A 20461-nucleotide genomic window follows, 5' to 3' on the forward strand; every position below is an offset into this window, starting at 1 on the left:
CCACCTGACAGAACCTTTCCATGACTGCAACTCTTTTGAACTTTGATGTTTCTGTCCTTTCTCTGTGTGAGACCTGCTTGTCCCAGATCTGCCCTACTGTTCCTAAAGAACACTGGGCTTATCTCTGCCCAGATCCATAATCAGTAATGTCCAGCAGGTCTCAGTTCTCAGCTCAGTGAAACAAAATGAGAATGGTGCACAATAGGGCACTATAGACATTGGTTCCAAGACGGCCTTTGGCCAGACAGTTCCTCTACTTGTGTGATTACTCTAACCTCTGGCTGCTTAGACCTTTTAGACTGGCTTCATGATTGATTCATTCTCTGAGCTAAGCTTTCAACCCTTTCTTCTCTAATCAGTAAGTTGTCTTCTCTCTTCTGACATAATACTCATTTGAGGGCCTTTTCTCAACTTATAAAAAATGATGTAATGAAACTCCATATTCTCTTACCCAGCTTCAACACTCAACAACAGAAACCCATGTTGGGTTATTTTTAAAGCAGATGTCATACCTTATATCATTTTATCCCAAAATAAATACTGGATTATGTCAATCAGCATAATGTTTTCAAGGTCCATCCATATTGCAGCATGTACCAGTATTTTATTTCTTTTTATTTCTGGAATAATATCCCTGTATTAGTTCATTCTCATGCTACTATGAAGAAATACCTGAGACTGGGTAATTTATAAAGAAAAGAAGTTTAATTTACTCACAGTTCCACATAGCTGGGGAAGCCTCAGGAAACTTACAATCGTGGCGGAAGGCACTCTTTGCAGGGCAGCAGGAGAGAAAGAGTGCAAGCAAGGGAAATGCCAGATGGTTATAAAACCATCAGCTCTTGTGAGACTATCACAAGAACAGCATGGGAGAAACATCATGATCTGATTACCTCCACCTGGACATGTGGGGATTAAGAGTTCAAGATGAGATTTTGGGTGAGGACATAGCCAAATCACATCAATCCCATTGAATGGATACACATTTTATTTATCCTTTCATCAGCTGATGGACATTAGGGTTGTTTCTACTTTTTGGCTATTATGAATTATGCTTTTATGAATATTGGTGTACAAGTTTCTGTATCTATCTATCTATCTATCTATCTATCTATCTATCTATCTGCATTTCTCTTGGGTATATCTCTAGGAGTGGAATTCCTAGGTCATGTAGTAACTTATGTTTAACCTTTTAAGGAGTTGATAGAATGTTTTCCAAAGTGACTGCACCATATTACATTCCCATCAGTTGTATATAAGAACTCCAATTTCTCCACATCCTCATCAACTCTTATTAATATCTGTCCTTATGATTCTAGTCAGTCTAGTGGCTGTGAAGTGGCATCTCACTGTGGTTTTAATTTGCATTTCCCTGATCGATACTGATGTTGATCATCTTTTTATATGTGTGTTGGCCATCTGCGTATGCATATCTTCTTCGGAGAAATGTCTATTCCAATTGTTTGCCAAGTTTAAAATTGGGTTGTCTTTTTATTATTGACATATAAGAGTTCTTTATATATATATTCTAGATGTAAGTTTCTTATTAGATAAATAATTTGTAAAAATTTTTCTCCCATTCTGTGGGTGGTCTTTTCAATTTGATGGTGTCCTTGAAGCACAAAAACTTTACATTTTGATTATGTCCAATTTACCTCTTGTTGCTTATATGCTTACTCTACTTCTAATATTTTTTATTCCTTGAAATTTATTTGTTAAAGGAACTAGGTCATTATGTCCTGTAAAATTTCCTGTATTTTGAATTTTGCTAATTTTAACCCAAGTGTATTGTTTGACAAGTTATTTCATCTCCTGTATTTTCTATAAACAGAACCAGCATTAGCTTTAAATATCTGCCAGGAATGTTTCATAGGTGATGCTGTATACATCCTATACATCTTCCATAGATGTATCATCTTACACTCCCTTCTTTACATCATGTGATGAGGCACATAGTGCCTCTGGTGTGTTTGACTGGTTAACTCTGGGTGTGTGTGTTTGATGTTAAGATTCATCAGTGGGTTCTGGTCTTATCAGCCTGATCTAACCATTTAAAGTTCCCCACTAGGCTCTTATCTAATGGTTTACCAGCAATGATCTTTGGATCAGTGCTGTCCAACAGATCTTCATATGATAATGGAAATGTTCTCTCTGTATACGGTCCAGTATGGCAGCCCTTAGCCACCTGTGGCCTACTGAATACTTAAAATATGCCTAATAAAACTGAAAACTCAATTTTTAGTTTTATTTAATGAATTTAAGTGGTCACATGTGGCTTGTGGCTACGGTATTGGACTATACAGGTTTAGCTTCATTATTTCATCTGAGTCTGCATTTCTTAGCTGAAATTATTTTAAAAGAATTTTATTTCATCAAATATGACGACCTTGAAATATAGCTGTGATATTGTAAAATCTATACTTGGTCTTCATTCCACTTCCTGGCATAAAACTCATAAAATCCTTGTGATTTCCAAAGGAATAATTTTTTTGTATGCTAATGAAATGACTGGTGGCTGGCAGCTTCTGTGTAGCTTCAGGATGGGGGCTGGTAAAAGACGGTTAGAGGTTTGGGACTGATATGGTTTGGCTCTGTGTCCCTGCCCAATTCTCATCTTGTAGCTCCTATAATTCCCATGTGTTGTGGGAGGAACCTGGTGGGAGATGACTGAATCATGGGGGCGGGTCTTTCCCGTGCTGTTGTTGTGATTGTGAATAGGTCTCACAAGATCTGATGGTTTTAAAAATGGGAGTTTCTTTGCACAGGCTCTCTCTTTGCCTGCTGCCATCCATGTAAGACGTGACTTGCTCCTCCTTGCCTTCTGCCATGATTGTAAGGCCTCCCCAGCCAGGTAGAACTGTAAGTCCATTAAACCTCTTAATTCTGTAAATTGCCCAGTCTTGAGTATGTCTTTATCAGCAGCATGAAAACGGATTAATACAGGACTTTTTAGCCCTATCACCTAACCTCCAGGAAGGGGAGAGGGGCTGAAGATTAAGTTGATCATCAGTGGCCAGTGATTTAGTCGATCATGCCTCTGTAATGAGGCCTCCACCAAAACCCAGAGAGCTGAACATGTAGAGGTTTCTGGAGGGTGGTGCACCTAGAGAAGGCATGGAAGCTCTGCACTCCTTTCCACATGCCTTGCCCTATGCATCTTTTCTACTTATCCTTTGTAATATCTTTCATAATAAACTGGTAAATATTAATATTTCCCTGTGTTCTGCTCTAGTATATTAATCAAACCCAAGGAAAGGGGTTGTGGGAACCCCAATTTACAGTCAGTCAAAGCACTGGTAGAACAACCTGTGGCTTGCAATTGGCACTGGATGTGGGGGGCAGTCTTGTTGGACCGAGCCCTCAACCTGTGGGATCTGACGCTAACTCCAGGTAGACAGTGTCAGAACTGAACTTCAGGTAGATTCCAGAACTCCAGAACTGAACTGGAGGAGACTCAACTGGTGTCTGCTGCAGAATCGATTGCTTGCTTGATGTATGGGGAAAAAATCCCACATATCTGGTGTCAGAAGCATGTTGTGAGAGTATGGAAAAAACTGTTTTTTTCTACTGATATAATAGTCCATTGAGGAAAAACATTATGGACCTATTTTTAAAGTAGGCACTGAGCTTGCATTGTGGGCCATTTTGACTCAGGTGGTCTGGCCTTTTGGTCTTTCCCAATTCTGTAAAGCAGCAGAACCATGAGGTGCAAATACGTTCTATTCTGGCAAGATCGCTATTGTAGTCTCTGCATTACTTTCAGGGGATCTGTAATAGACACTGTTGGTACCCTGTACTTCACCCCATGGCTCCTTTCTGATTTTAGGTGCAGCTGTGGTGAACAATTCTCAGGGGCACTGATAGCTGGCCACCAGAAACACACACCATGTCTCTTAGCTTTTTGTAGCATTAAGTGTGCAGGCAGTTAATATTCCAAGAGTAAGCCTTCAACCAAGGGATCTAGAAGGCATCAGGTAAATACTGAGCCTCAAAGAGACAATTCTGAGGTGCATTCTACACTTTACGCAGGTTGCAGGCGGGATTGAGCCTCAGTTGCTCACAGTGGTAACACCTCAACAACACTATTTACTGGCTTTCCCTCCTCTGTTCTACTCTCTCCACTTCCTCATTCCAGCTTCTTAGCATCACTTCCTAATAAACTACCTGCATCCAAGCCTCAAGCTCTATTTTTGGGGAAATATAAATTAAGGCAGTGATATGGTTAGGCTTTGTGTCCCCACCCAAATCTCATCTTGAATTGTAATCCCCATAATCCCCACGTGTCAAAGGAGAGACCAGGTGGAGGTAATTGAATCATGGGGACAGTTTCCCCCATACTGTTCTTGTGATAGTGAGTGAGTTCTCAGGAGATCTGATGGTTTTATAAGGACTCTTCCCCCTTTGCTTGGCACTTCTCCTTCCTGCTGCTTTGTGAAGAAGCTGCCTTGCTCCCCCTTGGCCTTCCACCATGGTTGTAAGTTTCCTGAGGCCTCCCCAGCCATACTGAACTGTGAGTCAATTAAACCCCTTTCCTTTACAAATTACTTAGTCTTGGGCAGTTCTTTATAGCAGTATGAAAACGGATGAATACAGGTAGGATCTAAAAATACTTTAGTTCATGGCATTTATTCACTCAAAAACATTTACTAAGTTATTATAATGGACCAGGCAGTGTATTAGATACTGGAAATACAATGGTGAACAAGAGATCAAGTTCGATGGGGTGCAAAGATTAACAGACAATACTTGAATAGTGTGGTGAGTATTACAACAAAGTAAATGTGGGTGCTATTAGTTGTTAAGTATGGCCAGGTTTAGGACCCCTTAATTTCTCCCTGCAAAAATTACACTTGCTAGATATTGAGAGGAAGTGAAGCACAGAGGACAAAGTCAGGCAAAAGCATCTGTAGCTTAGATTTAGTGTCCAACTCCTAGGCTTTAGTTGGGGATTGAGGTAAACCCACATATCATGCCTCAATTCTCCCTTTCTCCGGGCCACATTCATTTGGCCTTGCTAGAGGCTTCCTAAGAAGGAAGCTCCATGATCTTATTGTATGAAACCAGTGGTGTTTCATAAAAACCCATGCCTGGCCGGGCGTGGTGGCTCACGCCTGTAATCCCAGCACTTTGGGAGGCCGAGGCAGGTGGATCACGAGGTCAGGAGATCGAGATCATCTTGGCAAACACAGTGAAATCCCATCGCTACTAAAAATACAAAAAAAAATTAGCCGGGCATCGTGGTGGGCGCCTGTAGTCCCAGCTACTCGGGAGGCTGAGGCAGGAGACTGGTGTGCACCCGGGAGGCGGAGCTTGCAGTGAGCCAAGATCGCACCACTGCACTCCAGCCGGAGCTACAGAGTGAGACTCCGTCTCAAAAAAAAAAAAAAAAGCCCATGCCTGAGAAAAGGAACCATTCCCTATGCTTCCCCAAATCCCAAAAGAGAACACATTCTGCCTGCAAAGCCAGAAATTTATCTGTCATGACCCAAAAACTATTTCTTTGTACTGTAGCCTTAGACCCTTGACCAGGCCCCTCCACAATCCTTGGTGCTATATTAAAGCGGGTAGACCCAAGTTCAATATAGGTTAGAATGCAAAACTCATAATTTTCCCACCTTCTTTTCTCTTTTCTTTTTTTTTTTCTGTCATATCCCTAAGTTTTCTGCTTGAGGGACTTAGTACACTGGTATGTCTAATGAAAACTGTTCTGAGGCTTTCTTACCTAAAACTCACTGTTTTGAGTAGACTTTGCCAAATTGGTCCTGGCTTCTGGCAAGTAGTTTCTTTGTATCTTTCCATCAGTGGGGAGCTTGGGCCCTGAATTCTGAATTGGGCTACTCATGCTCCCAGAGTTGCAGCCAGCCTCTCTCCTAGGTTATATAACAGGGCTAAGGACAGGGTTAAATTCCATCCAGTTTTTAACACCTCATATTTGAGAACTGGTGCTATCAAGAATTTATATGCACTCCAATAGCTTCCTTAATTTTTCCTGTCTCAGCACGTAACTTACTATTTACTTACTTTTCTCTTCTACCAGACCCTAAACTCTTTGAGGACAGAAATACTGTGCTATTTACCACTATATTTCTAGGGTCTAGTATAGTACTTAATGAATGTTAGTTGACTAAATGAAGTCCTGTATCAGGTAAGACTTTGAATTCCTAATGAAAGCAAACCTAATGAAAAACCAGCCACACCCCCCAAAAAATTCCAGCACATTTTTAGCTCATGTAACTGCAAAAGTCCAAGGCTCAAGTCACGTTATATTCTAAGAAACTTGTCTTTTTCAATATTTTTGCTCTCCTCTCTGCTGTGTTTGGCTTCATTCTCAGGTAGGCCTTCTTTAGATGGAGTGCCCTGGTATACCAAATGCAATTTCTAATTCTGGTTGGGCCCGACTGTCTTGGTTTGATTCATGAGCCTATCCCTAAATCAGTCACAGAAGCCAGAGGAGTGTGCTGCTTTGCTTGGTGAGGCCTAGGTCAAAAGACCCTTGAAACTGAGGGTGGTGGAGTGAGCTCCCCAGAAGTATAGTGGATTGACACCTCTGTGTGTGTGTGTGTTTGTGTAGGGGGTGGTATAGGGAGCATGGATGCTAGTCAGCTGAAGCAATTCCACTTTCACTCCCATTGCTGCGTTCCATATCTTTTCCTGACATTGAAACCCTGTGGGCCAGGGATACCAGCCAACATGACTTGGTCTGTGACTGCCAGCTCTTCCCCAGAGGTAGGGGGTCACCCTTCCTGCTTAGAGGGTTCCCCAGACTCTGAATTACCCTGCTTACAGCGTGATCCTGCTTGTCCTCTTCCTGCTCTAAATGTTTCCAGTAAGCTGCACAGTACATGCAAAGTCCTTTCAGACACTTTGGCAACTAGTGAGTCATGTATACAAAGAACTATTCAAAGCAAAATGTGTCCAGTTCTCTAAGAGAGTAGTGAAAAGATGTTTGGAGAGCAGAGATAAAGGCATGCGACATCTGGCTGGGAGTATGAGAGCAGACAACCAATTCAGGGACTATCAAACACCCAGGACAAACTTAAGTATAGGATGAATAATGACAGTAACAGTGATAATAATAACAACAGCTGACACATATAGTACTTACCATGAGCCAGGCCCTGTTCTTAGAACTTTATATTAATCAATTCAATAAATCTTCCCAACACCCTTTCAAGTAGATATAATTAAGTAGATATAATGAAGTTAAGTAACTTGCCTAAGGTTACAGAGTAAGAAAGCGGCAAAATAAGTCTGGGTTCCTATCACAGAGGGTCTTAAAAGCCAGGTACAGTGATAGCCTTGACTTACAGTCTGTGAGTACCTGGTTCATCTTTCCCAACGGACTCAAACATTCTGAGAGCACGTCTGTGTCTAGTTCACCTTCGTGTTTTTTAGAACACCTAGGTGGGCTCTATACTTAGGTAAAAGCCAAATATCTGTCCTCTTTGAATAGACTATCTTTTCCTTTAGTAAACAAGCATCTGAAAACAGTGTGTTACTGGAGGGCGCCTTGGCAAGAGCCTGTGGTACTAGCTACTCCTCCAGAGGCTGAGGCAAGAGGATTGCTTGAGCCTAGGAGTTTTAGGCTGCAGTGCCTTATGCATTCCATGCTTGAGCAACACAGGGGGATTCTGTCTCAAATAAATAAATCAATAAATAAAAGCAGTGTGTCACTGGAATGAGCATTGTTAATATAAATACACAGTCTTCCACAGAAGTTACAGCACTAGACAGGAAGTTATGGATCTGACTAATTGAGGCTTTCACCTCTGACTCAGTGTGTGTCTCTGGCAAGTGACCTAATGGCTCCAAGCTACAGATTTTCCAATGGTAAAAGAGAGGAAAACAGGTATCCAACATATTCCACCAGGACATACTGAGAATATAATAATAACAATAAATAAATACACATTTTAAGTTCTTGCAATACTTAAGAGGAAAGGTACTACAAGAAACCAAGATATTTTTCTTAGTGTCACCATAATTTCAGTAATCAACAGATATGCATTACGAGCCAAATATTCTAGACATTATGGGATTACAACAGAACAGATGAAAACAGATCTCTGCTAGTCTCTGTTTTATAGGCTATTATGGACAAGGTCAGTTTCAGTGGTCAACACAGAGCTTATTTAACATAACATCAAAATGGGGGTGGACGTTAGAGCTCACCTGGATTTTATATATATATATATGTATGAGAGAGAGAGAGAGATCCAAAAGGGGGAAATAATACGGAAACAACTGTCCTCAAAGAAAAGAAAAGGCTCTGGGTTTGAGTCTCAGTAGAAGAGTTTACCATCTGTGCGACCTGGGGCCAGTCACTTAGCTTTTCCGAGCCAATTTCCTTCTCTCTAAAATAGGGATAGTAACGATCTACTTCAAAGCGCTCGTGCTTGAAAAACTTTAATCCAGTGGCTGGCTAAGCACCAGAAGTCAACTATTACTATTGTTATCTCTGCAGGAGCAAGGTATTTTCTGGCCCTTTCTCTATAAGAAAAACCACTGTTTCTCCAGTTAGACTGCATTCATGAGGCCGAAGCAGAAACCCAAGTGCTTTAAAAAGCTCGGAGACCGGTGCTGCAGAAACATGAACCCAGTCATCCAGGGCTTTGGTAAAGCACAGCCCCCTCGGCAAAGCCCACCTTCCATTTCCTTCCCTTCCATTTCGGGAAAGCCAAGCTCCCCCTACGCGTTCGGTTATCTTATTTTCTTGCCTCGTCAGGTCGCTGGCCTGTCTCTGACTTCTCTCCGCGACCTCTCGGTCGTGCAGGCTCCGCGGCAGCGAAGCGGCTAAGGCTGGCGCCTCGCTTCCTCAGCGCTCCATTCTTCCCCTCGGCTCCCGCCGGCCGCAGCCGCCTTCGCAGCCGGGGTTCCCGCCGGGATTGACGCGCTGGGGGAGGAGCGGTTTCTCGCTGCGCGCCTCTAAGGAACATTACGGCAGGGCTCGTTCCCGGCTCCGGCCGCCAGCCCCAGCCTCCCAGGTCCGGAGCCGGGACTGGCGGAGGCCGCGAGGGAGGGAGCACGAGCGAGGAGGCACGCGCCCGCCGGTCCGCACCCAGCCCGCCGCCGCCGCCGCCGCCTCAGCAGCCATGGCCGAGCGCCGCGCCTTCGCCCAGAAGATCAGCAGGTAAATCTCGGGCGTGGGGCGCGCCGCCGCCGCCGCCCGAGAAAGAGCCGCGGAGTCCTCCCAGGCCGGGCCTAGGAGGCGGGTGGGTGTGGCGGGGCCGGCACCGGGATCCGGCGGCCTGGCCCGCGGCGGGGCGGAAGGGGTTCGGGGTGGCTGAGGGGGTAGCGGAGGCCTCGCGCCTCCCTCGAACCCCGGCCTTCAGCCCGCGCCCGCCGCTGAGCCTCGGCAGGGAGCGGAGAAGGCCGCGGACTCCAGCGCGCCCGCCGCCTCCTGCTCCTCGGCGGCCCGGGCCTGGACTTTCGCTGCGGTTTATGGAAGGGCGGGTGGGGGAGCTCGTCGGCCGCTTCCCAAATTCTTTGTGTTCCCACCCCCGGGCTCGTCGGGGGCCGCCGCGGCGTTTCGCCCCCTCCCCTCTCTCCGCCCACCCCCTGTTGGCCCCTAGAGGGTGCGGGGTCCGCCATCCTCCACCCCAACAAAAGGAGAAACGCGCGGCGGCTCGGGGCGGGTGGGAGGCCGCCTTCACGCGTCTGTCTCTTCCTGAGAAATCTGACGGGAACCCTCTTTGCACCCTCGGGCCAGGTTCAAAGTGGGCTTGTGCATCCAGGGTTGAAAACGTGTGGACAGAATGAAAAGTTGGGAGCTGCGGGCTGCGCCTTCGGGGTGCAGCTGCCGAATCCCTGACGGATTGCAGGCTGAAGCTCGTTCTGAGTTCGCCTGTGAATTTAACTGTGCGCCTGTGTTTCTCAGAGCACCCGAGAAGATGGATGATAGGCAGTGTTCTTTATACACTGACATTCTCTTATATGTTAGCAGTCTTGAAGTAAAGCAGGTGATCGAGGTGGAGGTTTCAAAGCCTTTCACCTACTTGTGGTGGTTGGTTGCCACCTTTCTCCCACCCGCCAAATAAAAATTAAATGACAGGGGACTCTAATTAATTTGTAGAATTTCTTTGTGGAGTATACTTACGTATGAGACAGTAGACCTTTTTGTTTTAATAAAATCATATTTGTGTGAATTATGATGTCCCAAGAAAAGAAGCATTCAAATTAAATTACCTTTTTTTGTTTTGGGGCAGTTGTATTTCTGTGGCTCTGAGTCTTTTTAGTTTGCTGACATTTCTTAAAAAATTTTGGGCCGGATGCAGTGGCTCAGGCCTGTAATCCCAGCAGTTTGGGAGGCCGACGCAGGAGGATCGCTTGAGGCCAGGAGTTCAAGACCATCCTGGGCAACATAGCGAGCTCCCCCCCGCCCCATCTCTGCAAAAAAATTAGCCAGGTGTGGTGTTGCACCTGTAGTCCTAGCTGCTTTCGAGGCAGAGGCTTTTTTTTTCTTTCTTTCCAGCGTTCTAGCACTTTTTTTTTTCCTGACGGGGCAAAATAGCAAGTGTTTAAGAGCATGGGCTCTACTTTCAGACTCCGACATGGGTTCAAATCCTGACTGGTATTTTCTAGCTTGGGACTTTGGCCAAGTTGTTGGGCCAAATTTCCGTTTCCTCGTCTGGCAAATGAGAATAATAATAGGACTCAGCTCATAGTGTTGTTGTGAACATTAAGTGGCATAATTTGTGTAATGTGCGTAGGATAGTACAGGGCCTATACTACCTGTCATCAAACACTTGTAGTAATTAGTTTCTCCCAGGGAGTTATGATAACAGGAATTTTTTTTTTTTTTTTGTAAAATAATTAGGTCTTACTTCTGATGGTGATGTCATTAAAAAATGTTATTACTTGACATGTATTCCTAGTATTAATTTCTCTTATTAGAACCAGAAGTTTATCTCTGAAAACATCATGCTGTTAAAGTAAGTGCACATTAGAGAGTTGGATATGAAATTGTATGTCTATTAGTGGAGTTCGCCACCAGATGGGACAGGACAAACCACAAGAGAAAAAGAGAATCAGTTGTGCAAAACAACACAAAATGCAAATAAGAACAGCTTTCTAAGCAGTTATAAAATTAAGGTAATGTGAATGAAGAGATGTGCACTTACTGGACAGACAGGAGGTGGATATGGTGGTGCTTGGTGATTGGACATGCGAGGTGAGGCGGACTGAGGAGTCTGGGATGACATCCTAAGTTGGGCAACCACGTGGATGATGGTGACAGTCTTTGGGGTAAGGGAGTACAGGAGGAAAAAGTAGTTTGAGATTGGGAGTTGCAAGTGGAATGGGGATGATGATTCCGTTTTGGACATGTTAATTTTGAGGGGCTCATGAATCATTCAGAGAGGAATATCTATTTGGTTTTTGGTGCAAGTTGAAGGTGCAGAAGAGAGATTGAGCTGGAGATCTAGATTTGAGTTATCAGCAAGTAGATTGTATTTGGAGCTGGGGGGGTGGGTGGGGGTTGATGAGATTGTGCAGTGAAAATGTGAAGACTTAACTTGGAAGGAACACCAAAGACAGAACTGCTTTGAGTAATGAATTATTAACTGCTTATTGTGAATGAAAGGTTCTTCCTTGTTATCAAATATGATTGAATAATACTTAATACTTCTGAGTCAATTCGTGTTCTGCTTTTTAGTTTTCTATTAGAGGAAGTATAGCACAAATTCTGGAGATGAAGTTCCTGGGTTTGACACCCCAGAACAGCCACTCGTTGAGTAAACATGGCCAAGTTACTTGACCACACTTCTGCCTCATTTTCCCTATCTAGAAAATGAGGATCATATTAAGACTTAACCTCGTAGGGTTGTTGTGGGGATTAAATGAATTGATACCTCTAAAGTGCTTAGAACAGTGCTCTGTGTAAGTGCCTAGTAAGTATCAACTATTTTTTACTACAGTATTTATAATGTGGTTTAGGACTTTTGTTGGAAATGATAATCCTTTTCATAGTGTGCGTAGATGAAATTTGTTGCTCTGTGAAAAGCCTGTTGCTGTTTGAAACCTTATTTCTTTTCAAAGCTTTGTGATTGTTCAGAAACCTTTACTTTAAAAAGAATTATAATGATCTTTTTCTGTCTCAGTTTTTTTTTAGCCCTTTGCATTTAGTGCAGTTATTTTTTGAGGCTGTGATTTGGTGGTTTCTGAAGGCTCTTTATTCTTTTATCAGTAATTATGCTGTTTACTTCAGCTCACCATAGAAAAGCAGCATGTATATCTTGTCCATATCAAGTAGTTGTCTTTTTACGTGTGTGTCCCCTTTTCTTTTTGAGGATAAGGCCCATGGATTTATGGAATGTTGACTGTAGACAAATTGTCTAGGATTTTGTTGGGATTATTTTGTCCTGTTGCTTGATACTCAGCAGTAATGATGAACATTTGTGTACACTTAAAGCACTTTTTACTGATTTCTCATTTTCATAACCCAGAGAGGCAGAAAACATACTAAAGAATATAGGATCTGGGATCAGATTGCACAGGTTGAAATTCTGCATCTACCACAGAAAAATGGGGATAACAGCCTCAATAAAGTTAATGTGAGGATTAAATGAGTTAATACATGTGTAAGAGAGCTAATACAGTTCTAATAATGCATTAGTACTGTGTCAGGAACATAAGCATTCAAAAATGTTAGCCACTGCTATTATTATTTCTATATTACTTACTGTCATTATCATTTTCTAGATGGGGAGTTGAGGCCTAAAAAGAGCAATTGTATTTGCCTAAATTGGGACTCAAATCCTACTTCTCTGATTTCAGTTTTTTTTTTTTTTTTTTTTTGACATGGAGTTTTGCTCTTTTGCCCAGGCTGGAGTGAAGTGGCACTATCGGCTCACTGCAGCCTCCACCCCCCTGCCCCGGGTTCAAGTGATTCTCCTGTCCCCGCCACCACGCTCAGCTAATTTTTGTATTTTTAGTAGTGACAGGGTTTCACCATGTTGGCCAGGCTGGTCTCGAACTCCTGACCTCAGGTGATTCACCCGCCTTAGCCTTCCAAAGTGCTAGGATTACAGGCGTAAGCCACCTCGCTCAGCCTGATTTCAGATCTTATGCTTTTTTTTTTTTCTCGAGATAGGGTCTCGCTCTGTTGCCCAGGCTGGAGTGCAGTGGTGCAGTCTTGGCTCACTGCCGTCTCTGCCCCTGGGTTCAAGCGATTCTCCCACCTCAGCCTCCCAAGTAGCTGGGACTGTGGGCACTGTGCCTGGCTAATTTTTGCACTTTTTGTAGAGATGGGTTTTCGCCATGTTGCCCAGGCTGGTCTTGAACTCTGGAGCTAAAGGGATCTGCCCACCTTGGCCTCCCAAAGTGCTGGGATTACAGGCATGAGCTGCCTGGCCTACTCTTTTTATTTGACTATATTTTCTTTCTGCCGAATATTTTCTGTGGTAGTTCCAGGTTTCCTAACAGTGTCACTGCTACTATCCCTAAAGTTATGCCAGCTTTCTTAGTCCTTCCTTTGTTAACCGGGTATCATTTTGCTGCATAAGCAGCGTAATTTAATGTAAGGTTTCCATCAGGTCTTTATTTCTGAGGGAAAATCTTACATGAGTGGGATTTCCTGGACATAGACTTATTTAACACCTCAGATGTTTTTAGTCTTGTATGTGTTAGTAACTCTGGACAGATGGGCCCAGTCTTTCAATCTACAGAATCTACTTTGTTCAATTCATAGTTCCATGTATTACCAACTACTTCAGTGCTGCCTGTTTTATCTCGCTGGACACATAAACTTCCCTGATCTTTTGTTGTACTCATCTCACTAATTCTTAATGCTGAATATCTAACCTGCTTCTTGCTCCTAAGCTGCAAAATAGTGTTAAAGAGTGACTAGAACATTCCAGAGTTGATCTTTATGTCTTAATATCTTGCCATTTGAGATGAGGTTTACCTTAGGTCATTTCTCTTATTTAACAATTTTGTTTCTCTACTTTATTTTACTGAAAAGTTTGGGACTACCATTAGTCCTTCATTTTAATCTTAGCATACTACTGTCTCAATATGTGACTTAACCATCTTTCCCTTGAGCCTGAAAGGTTTCTTGTTCCTAAAGCTTACCTATTTTATTGTACTTTGAAATTCTCTCTTGCCACCTCTCTCAGAGTCTTGATCCCACAACTTTCCCTGTTCTAACATCTTCCATCTACTCCTTTTTGTGGACCTTTCCCTTAAACCATAAGACTTACTATGTCTTTCTCATCCTAAAACAAAGATCTATTGAGTGTTCTGGCATTTTCAACTGCCAACCAAACATTCCTTTCCTTGTCACATTTCTCCCATGTATGTGGTATAGTCATGGCTACTTCCTGCCTATTCTCTTCCTCATCAATCCTTGGGCTATATAGTTGTGCTTACCTTATGTGTACTTGAATTATAGGGCTCTTGAGGGCTAGGAAGCTTTGACTTTTTTCTTTTTTTCATCACTGATTTCATGAGCTATTTTTTAAAAAAGTTACATTTCTTATGTCCCTCCACCCCCTTCCCTATTTTTATACTGCTTTTCAGAGCTCTTTGATGGCAGGTCTGGTTTTGACTTTTTATCTCCAGTGCTTCACACAGATCCTATGGATATCTGACACATAAAGTGTTTAAATGAATGCCACCAAGCTGCGTTGGAGCATCCTTCATTATTTCACTTCTAGGTGACCATAGAAAGCTACTAGCTAATCTAGTCCCTCCCTCCTCTAATTCAAGTGTGTTGCAAATTAAGTCTCCCTAAAACACAGCTTTCATCATGGGATTGTGCAGTTCAAGAATATAAGTGGTTTCTTACAGTGTTAAAGCCAAACCCTTGCTTGGATTTTAAAGTTAACTGTGACCTGGTCCTCCTTTTGTTGACTTATTCTCTAGTTTACATATTGTCCTCCAGTCAGTCTGGTGTTTTCACTGTACCTCCGCAAATGCTATGCTCATTTCCATCTCTGTAACTGTTCTGCTGGTTTTTTTTCTTTTAGATACATTCTTCCTTTTCTTTCCTAAATCTTGCCCTTTCTTAAGACTACTCCAGTCCACCATTCTGACTTTTGGGATAACCATTTCCTTCCTTTCTTTAATGTTACCATCTGTGAATGCATTACTAAGCAAAATGTTTTCTTCTCTTTTTGAAGTCATTCCGGTGAAATTGTATTGTGTGTATGCTTTTCTGTCTTGCTTCTTTGCACAAAATTATAATTTGTGAGATTAATTCATGATATTCTGAGTAGTTGAAGTTCATTCATTTTCATTGCTTTGTAGTATTTCATTGCATAAATATACCACAATCAATCCATTCTATAGTAGGTGAACATTTGGATTGTTTCCAGTTTTTTACTATTACAAACGTTTCTGTGAACACTCTTATACAAATTTTCAGGTATACATATGCATGAGTTTCTCTAGGGTATAGCCACCCTTGCAATTTCTGGGTCATAGATGGCAATCTTTTTTTTTTTTGTATTTGTATTTTTATTTTTTTATTTTTTATTATACTTTAAGCTCTAGGGTACATGTGCATAACATGCAGGTTTGTTACATATGTATACATGCGCCATGTTGGTGTGCTGCACCCATTAACTCGTCATTTACAGTAGGTATATCTCCTAATGCTATCCTTCCCCCCTCCCCCCACCCCACAACAGGCCCTGGTGTGTGATGTTCCCCTTTCTGTGTCCAAATGTTTTCATTGTTCAATTCCCACCTGTGAGTGAGAGCATGCGGTGTTTGGTTTTCTGTCCTTGCGATAGTTTGCTGAGAATGATGGTTTCCAGCTTCATCCATGTCCCTACAAAGGACATGAACTCATCCTTTTTATGGCTGCATAGTATTCCATGGTGTATATGTGCCACATTTTCTTAATCCAGTCTATCATTGATGGACATTTGGGTTGATTTCAAGTCTTTGCTATTGTGAATAGCACCACAGTAAACATACGTGTGCATGTGTCTTTATAGCAGCATGATTTATAATCCTTTGGGTATATACCCAGTAATGGGATGGCTGGGTCAAATGGTATTTCTAGTTCTAGATCCTTGAGGATTCGCCACACTGTCTTCCACAATGGTTGAACTAGTTTACAGTCCCACCAACAGTGTAAAAGTGTTCCTATTTCTCCACATCCTCTCCAGCACCTGTTGTTTCCTGACTTTTTAATGATCGCCATTCTAACTGGTGTGAGATGGTGTCTCATTGTGGTTTTGATTTGCATTTCTCTGATGGCCAGTGATGATGAGCATTTTTTTATGTGTCTGTTGGCTGCATAAATGTCTTCTTTTGAGAAGTGTCTGTTCATATCCTTTGCCCACTTTTTGATGGGGTTGTTTTTTTCTTGTAAATTTGTTTGAGTTCATTGTAGATTCTGGATATTAGCCTTTTGTCAGATGAGTAGGTTGCGAAAATTTTCTCCCATTCTGTAGGTTGCCTGTTCACTCTGATGGTAGTTTCTTTTGCTGTGCAGAAGCTCTTTAGTTTCATTAGATCCTATTTGTCAATTTTGGCTTTTGTTGCCATTGCTTTTGGTGTTTTAGTCATGAAGTGTTTGCCCATGCCTATGTCCTGAATGGTATTGCCTAGGCTTTCTTCTAGGGTTTTTATGGTTTTAGGTTTAACATTTAAGTCTTTAATCCATCTTGAATTAATTTTTGTATAAGGTGTAAGGAAGGGATCCAGTTTCAGTTTTCTACATATGGCTAGCCAGGTTTCCCAACACCATTTATTAAATAGGGAATTCTTTCCCCATTTCTTATTTTTGTCAGGTTTGTCAAAGATCAGATGGTTGTAAATGTGTGGTATTATTTCTGAGGGCTCTGTTCTGTTCCATTGGTCTATATCTCTGTTTTGGTACCAGTACCATGCTGTTTTGGTTACTATAGCCTTGTAGTATAGTTTGAATTCAGGTGGCGTGATGCCTCCAGCTTTGTTCTTTTGGCTTAGGATTGACTTGGCGATGCGGGCTCTTTTTTGGTTCCATATGAACTTTAAAGTAGTTTTTTCCAATTCTGTGAAGAAAGTCATTGGTAGCTTGATGGGGATGGCATTGAATCTATAAATGACCTTGGGCACTATGGCCATTTTCACGATATTGATTCTTCCTATCTATGGGCATGGAATATTCTTCCATTTGTTTGTGTCCTCTTTTATTTTGTTGAGCAGTGGTTTGTAGTTCTCCTTGAAGAGGTCCTTCACATCCCTGGTAAGTTGGATTCCTAGGTATTTTATTCTCTTTGAAGCAATTGTGAATGGGAGTTCACTCATAGATGGCAATCTTTATTGCTACAGCAATGTTTATTAGGTAGTGTCAAACTGTTTTCTAAAGTGGTTGTAGAAATTTACAGTCTCACAACAATGTTGCTTTACATCAATGCCATTACTTGGTATGGCCAACTTTTTCATTTTTGCCACAATATGGTGGATGCACAATGCTATCTCATTGTAAGTTTTAATTTTTATTTTATTACTAATGAGGTTGAGCTCTGTTTTGTATGTTTATTGATCATTTGAATTTCTTCTTTTGTAAATTGCTTATTTAAATATTTTGCTGTTGTCCTCCTCCTCCATTGTTTTTTCCGTTTGGTTTTTTTTAAAATTGATTTTGTGTGAGTACTTTACATACAGTCTACTAGTTGTTTATTGATTATATGTGTAGCAAATACCTTTTCCCACCCTGTGGCTTGTTTTTCATAGTGTTAATGGAATCTTATGAAAGCTGTAAGTTCTCAGTTTTAATGCAGTTTAACTTACCAGTGTTTTTTAATGGTTATTACTTTATGGGTTGTAAGAAATATTTTATTACTTTGAGACATTAAGATATTCATCCATATTATCATGAATTTGTAGTTACCCCTTTTTTATTTAGGTTTATATTCCACCTTGATATGTGTATGGTGTGAAATTTTAATTTTTTTCTAAATGGATTATCCTTTCCCCATTAATCTGCCCTGCCACCTCTATTGTAGATTAAAAAAATTAATTTTAATATTTGTGGGTACATAGTATGCATATGTATTTATGGGGTACATATTTTGATACAGGCATACAATATGTAAGAATCACATCAGGGTAAATGGGGTATCTATCATCTCAAGCATTTATCTTGTGTAACAAGCCAATTCTTTTAGTAATTTTTAAAATGTACATTGAAATTATCTGTTGTAGATTATATATCCTTATTTGTGGGTCTTTTTCTGGCTTCTCTGTTTTGTTCCATTGGTCTGGTTATATAGTATTTTTTTTACAAATTATAAATAATCTTAGTTATAATCAGTCTTGGCATTTGGTAAAGTAACTCCTTCCACCTTTTAAAAAAAAATCATGGCTGCTCTTAGCCCTTTGAATTTCCATGTAAATTTTAGGATCTACCAAAAACAAAACAAAACTCCCTGAACTCAAAACTCACAGAATTTGATTGGGATTGCATTGAATCTATATGTTAATTTGGGGGAGAAATGACATCCTTATAATATTGAGTTTCCAATCCATGATCCATAGTGTATCTGTCCATTTATTTAGGTCTTCTTTATGTTGTACAATGAAATTTTATAATTTTCTCTGTCAGCTTCTTGCATATCTTTTGTTAGATTTATTCCTGGGTATATAACAATTTTGTATCCAGGTATACCTTGCTAAACTCTTGTTTATTCTAAGAATGTACTTGTGAATTCCTTTATATTTTCTCTGTAGATAACCATATGATCTGGAAATCATTATTTTTTTGTTTTTCCTTTTCAATCCTTATAACTGACTTACTGTTTTTTATCTTGCTCTGTAGACTATTATTTTGTATTACTGTGTAGACTGATACCATTGCTATTCAACATTGTATTAATATTGAGCATTCTTACATTTTTATTTTTCTGTTTTTTAGTTTTTATTTACTTTTCTGAGATGGACTCTTGCTCTGTTGTCCAGGATGGAGCACAGTGGCATGATCATAGCTCACTATAACCTTGAACTCCTGGGCTCAAGCTGTCCTCTCCCCTCAGCCTCCTGAGTAGCTAGAACTACAGGTGTGCACGACCATGTCTGGCTAATTTTTAGATTTATTTTAGAGATGGTGTCTTGCTATGTTGCCCAGGCTGGTCTCAAACTCCTGGCCTCAAGCGATCCTCCCACCTTGGCCTCCCAAAATGCTGGGATTACAGGCATGAGGCTCTGTGCCTGACCTTCCTTGTTTTATTTATGATCTCAAAGGGAAAGCATTCTGTGTTTCACTGGTCTAATGATAGCTGACAGCTTTTTGTAGATATCCTTTTAGTTTGGGTTCCCTAGAAAACAGAGACTGTTACAAGAATTAAGAATTGATGCTTTATTTGGGGCTTTTCTTCTTCATTCCAGTCAATTCAATTTCTTCAGAGTTAACTCCCTTTTACTTTGGGGTTGCATCATTTGGACCCCCTTGGCAGACACTCTGGATATATCACTGCTTTTTCAGTGGCTTTTTACATGGGAATTTTTTTTTTTTTTTTTTTTTGCAGGGGTTGCAAGTAACAGATCAGATTATTTTGCACACACACAAAGTGTTGACTCGTGTAACCGAGTGTATTGGGTCCAGAGATACAGATGATGTCAGCAGCCTCTTATCTTCCTATCTTGGATAGGTTTTCCACAAAATGGCCACTATGAGATTTGACAGCTCCAGGCTCAAATCCTCCCAGTTTAGTTCTGGCAGAAAAGATTCAAGGACTCAATTATTGGTGTGGGCTGGGTCACATGTCCTTCCTTGAACCAATTACTATGTTTAGGGGTATAGGAGAGTCTGACCGCTGTGGATCACATGCCTTTCTCTATGGCTTGGGGGAAAGATGTGTTAGCCCCACCCAAATCTTACAGAATTAGTTCCTTACCAAAGAAGGGTTTCTAACCTAAAGAATGAGGATAAGAGTACTGTTCATAGCGAAACAACTGATGTTCTTTAAAATTAGTCATTTTAAGTGGTTCCACATCACTATAATTACTTAAATATGTGGCAGTATAGACAGCTATCCTATCTGCAGTTTAAATGGAACTGGTGAAATGCAAAGAAATTCAAAGAAAACCAGTGTAACCTGATGCTAGCTAGCTGTGGCTTCCCTGTCCCTTAACTTTTTAAAGTTTAGCCTAGATCTTAGTACCAACTCATAGCCCTCCCAAGGATGTCTTCCTGGTTTTTCTTTTTGACTTCTGTCATTCTCATTTTTTCCTTCTGCATCTGTATGCTTGCATCATCATGGGCTGTTCCTGGTTTGCCCTGTGACACCAGAAAACAGAACTAACTCCTTCATTCATATCAACCATTTAATAATTTTCATAATTGCTAATGATACAGGATCGTGGTATGGAGTCTCAGGGTGCACAATTTTCTTAGTGACTGCATTCAGCTCTCCTTTTTCTACCATCATCATTCTTTCTCTTACAAATAAACAGTTTCTTCCACTTATCTTCGCAGAGCAGTTCCAACCATACCCAGATCCTTGGGAAAAAAAAACAACCCAGCTTT

The 20461-nt window shown here is 41.3% G+C and overlaps 1 protein-coding gene across 11 annotated transcripts in view; it reads left to right on the plus strand.

Moving 5' to 3' along the window:
• Positions 1–5625: 5625 nt before the first annotated feature.
• Positions 5626–20461, plus strand: part of DOCK7 (dedicator of cytokinesis 7) — a 240872-nt gene continuing 226036 nt past the window's right edge. For all 11 annotated transcript variants that reach the window (XM_054484551.2, XM_054484560.2, XM_063654806.1 and 8 more), the window contains exon 1: positions 5626–9130. In XM_054484551.2, the coding sequence (XP_054340526.1) occupies positions 9093–9130 (38 nt within the window). In that variant the 5' untranslated portion in view covers positions 5626–9092. The remainder of the gene's footprint in view (positions 9131–20461) is intronic.

Source organism: Pongo pygmaeus, chromosome 1, assembly GCF_028885625.2.
Source record: "Pongo pygmaeus isolate AG05252 chromosome 1, NHGRI_mPonPyg2-v2.0_pri, whole genome shotgun sequence".
Classification (NCBI taxonomy): Eukaryota; Metazoa; Chordata; class Mammalia; order Primates; family Hominidae; genus Pongo; species Pongo pygmaeus.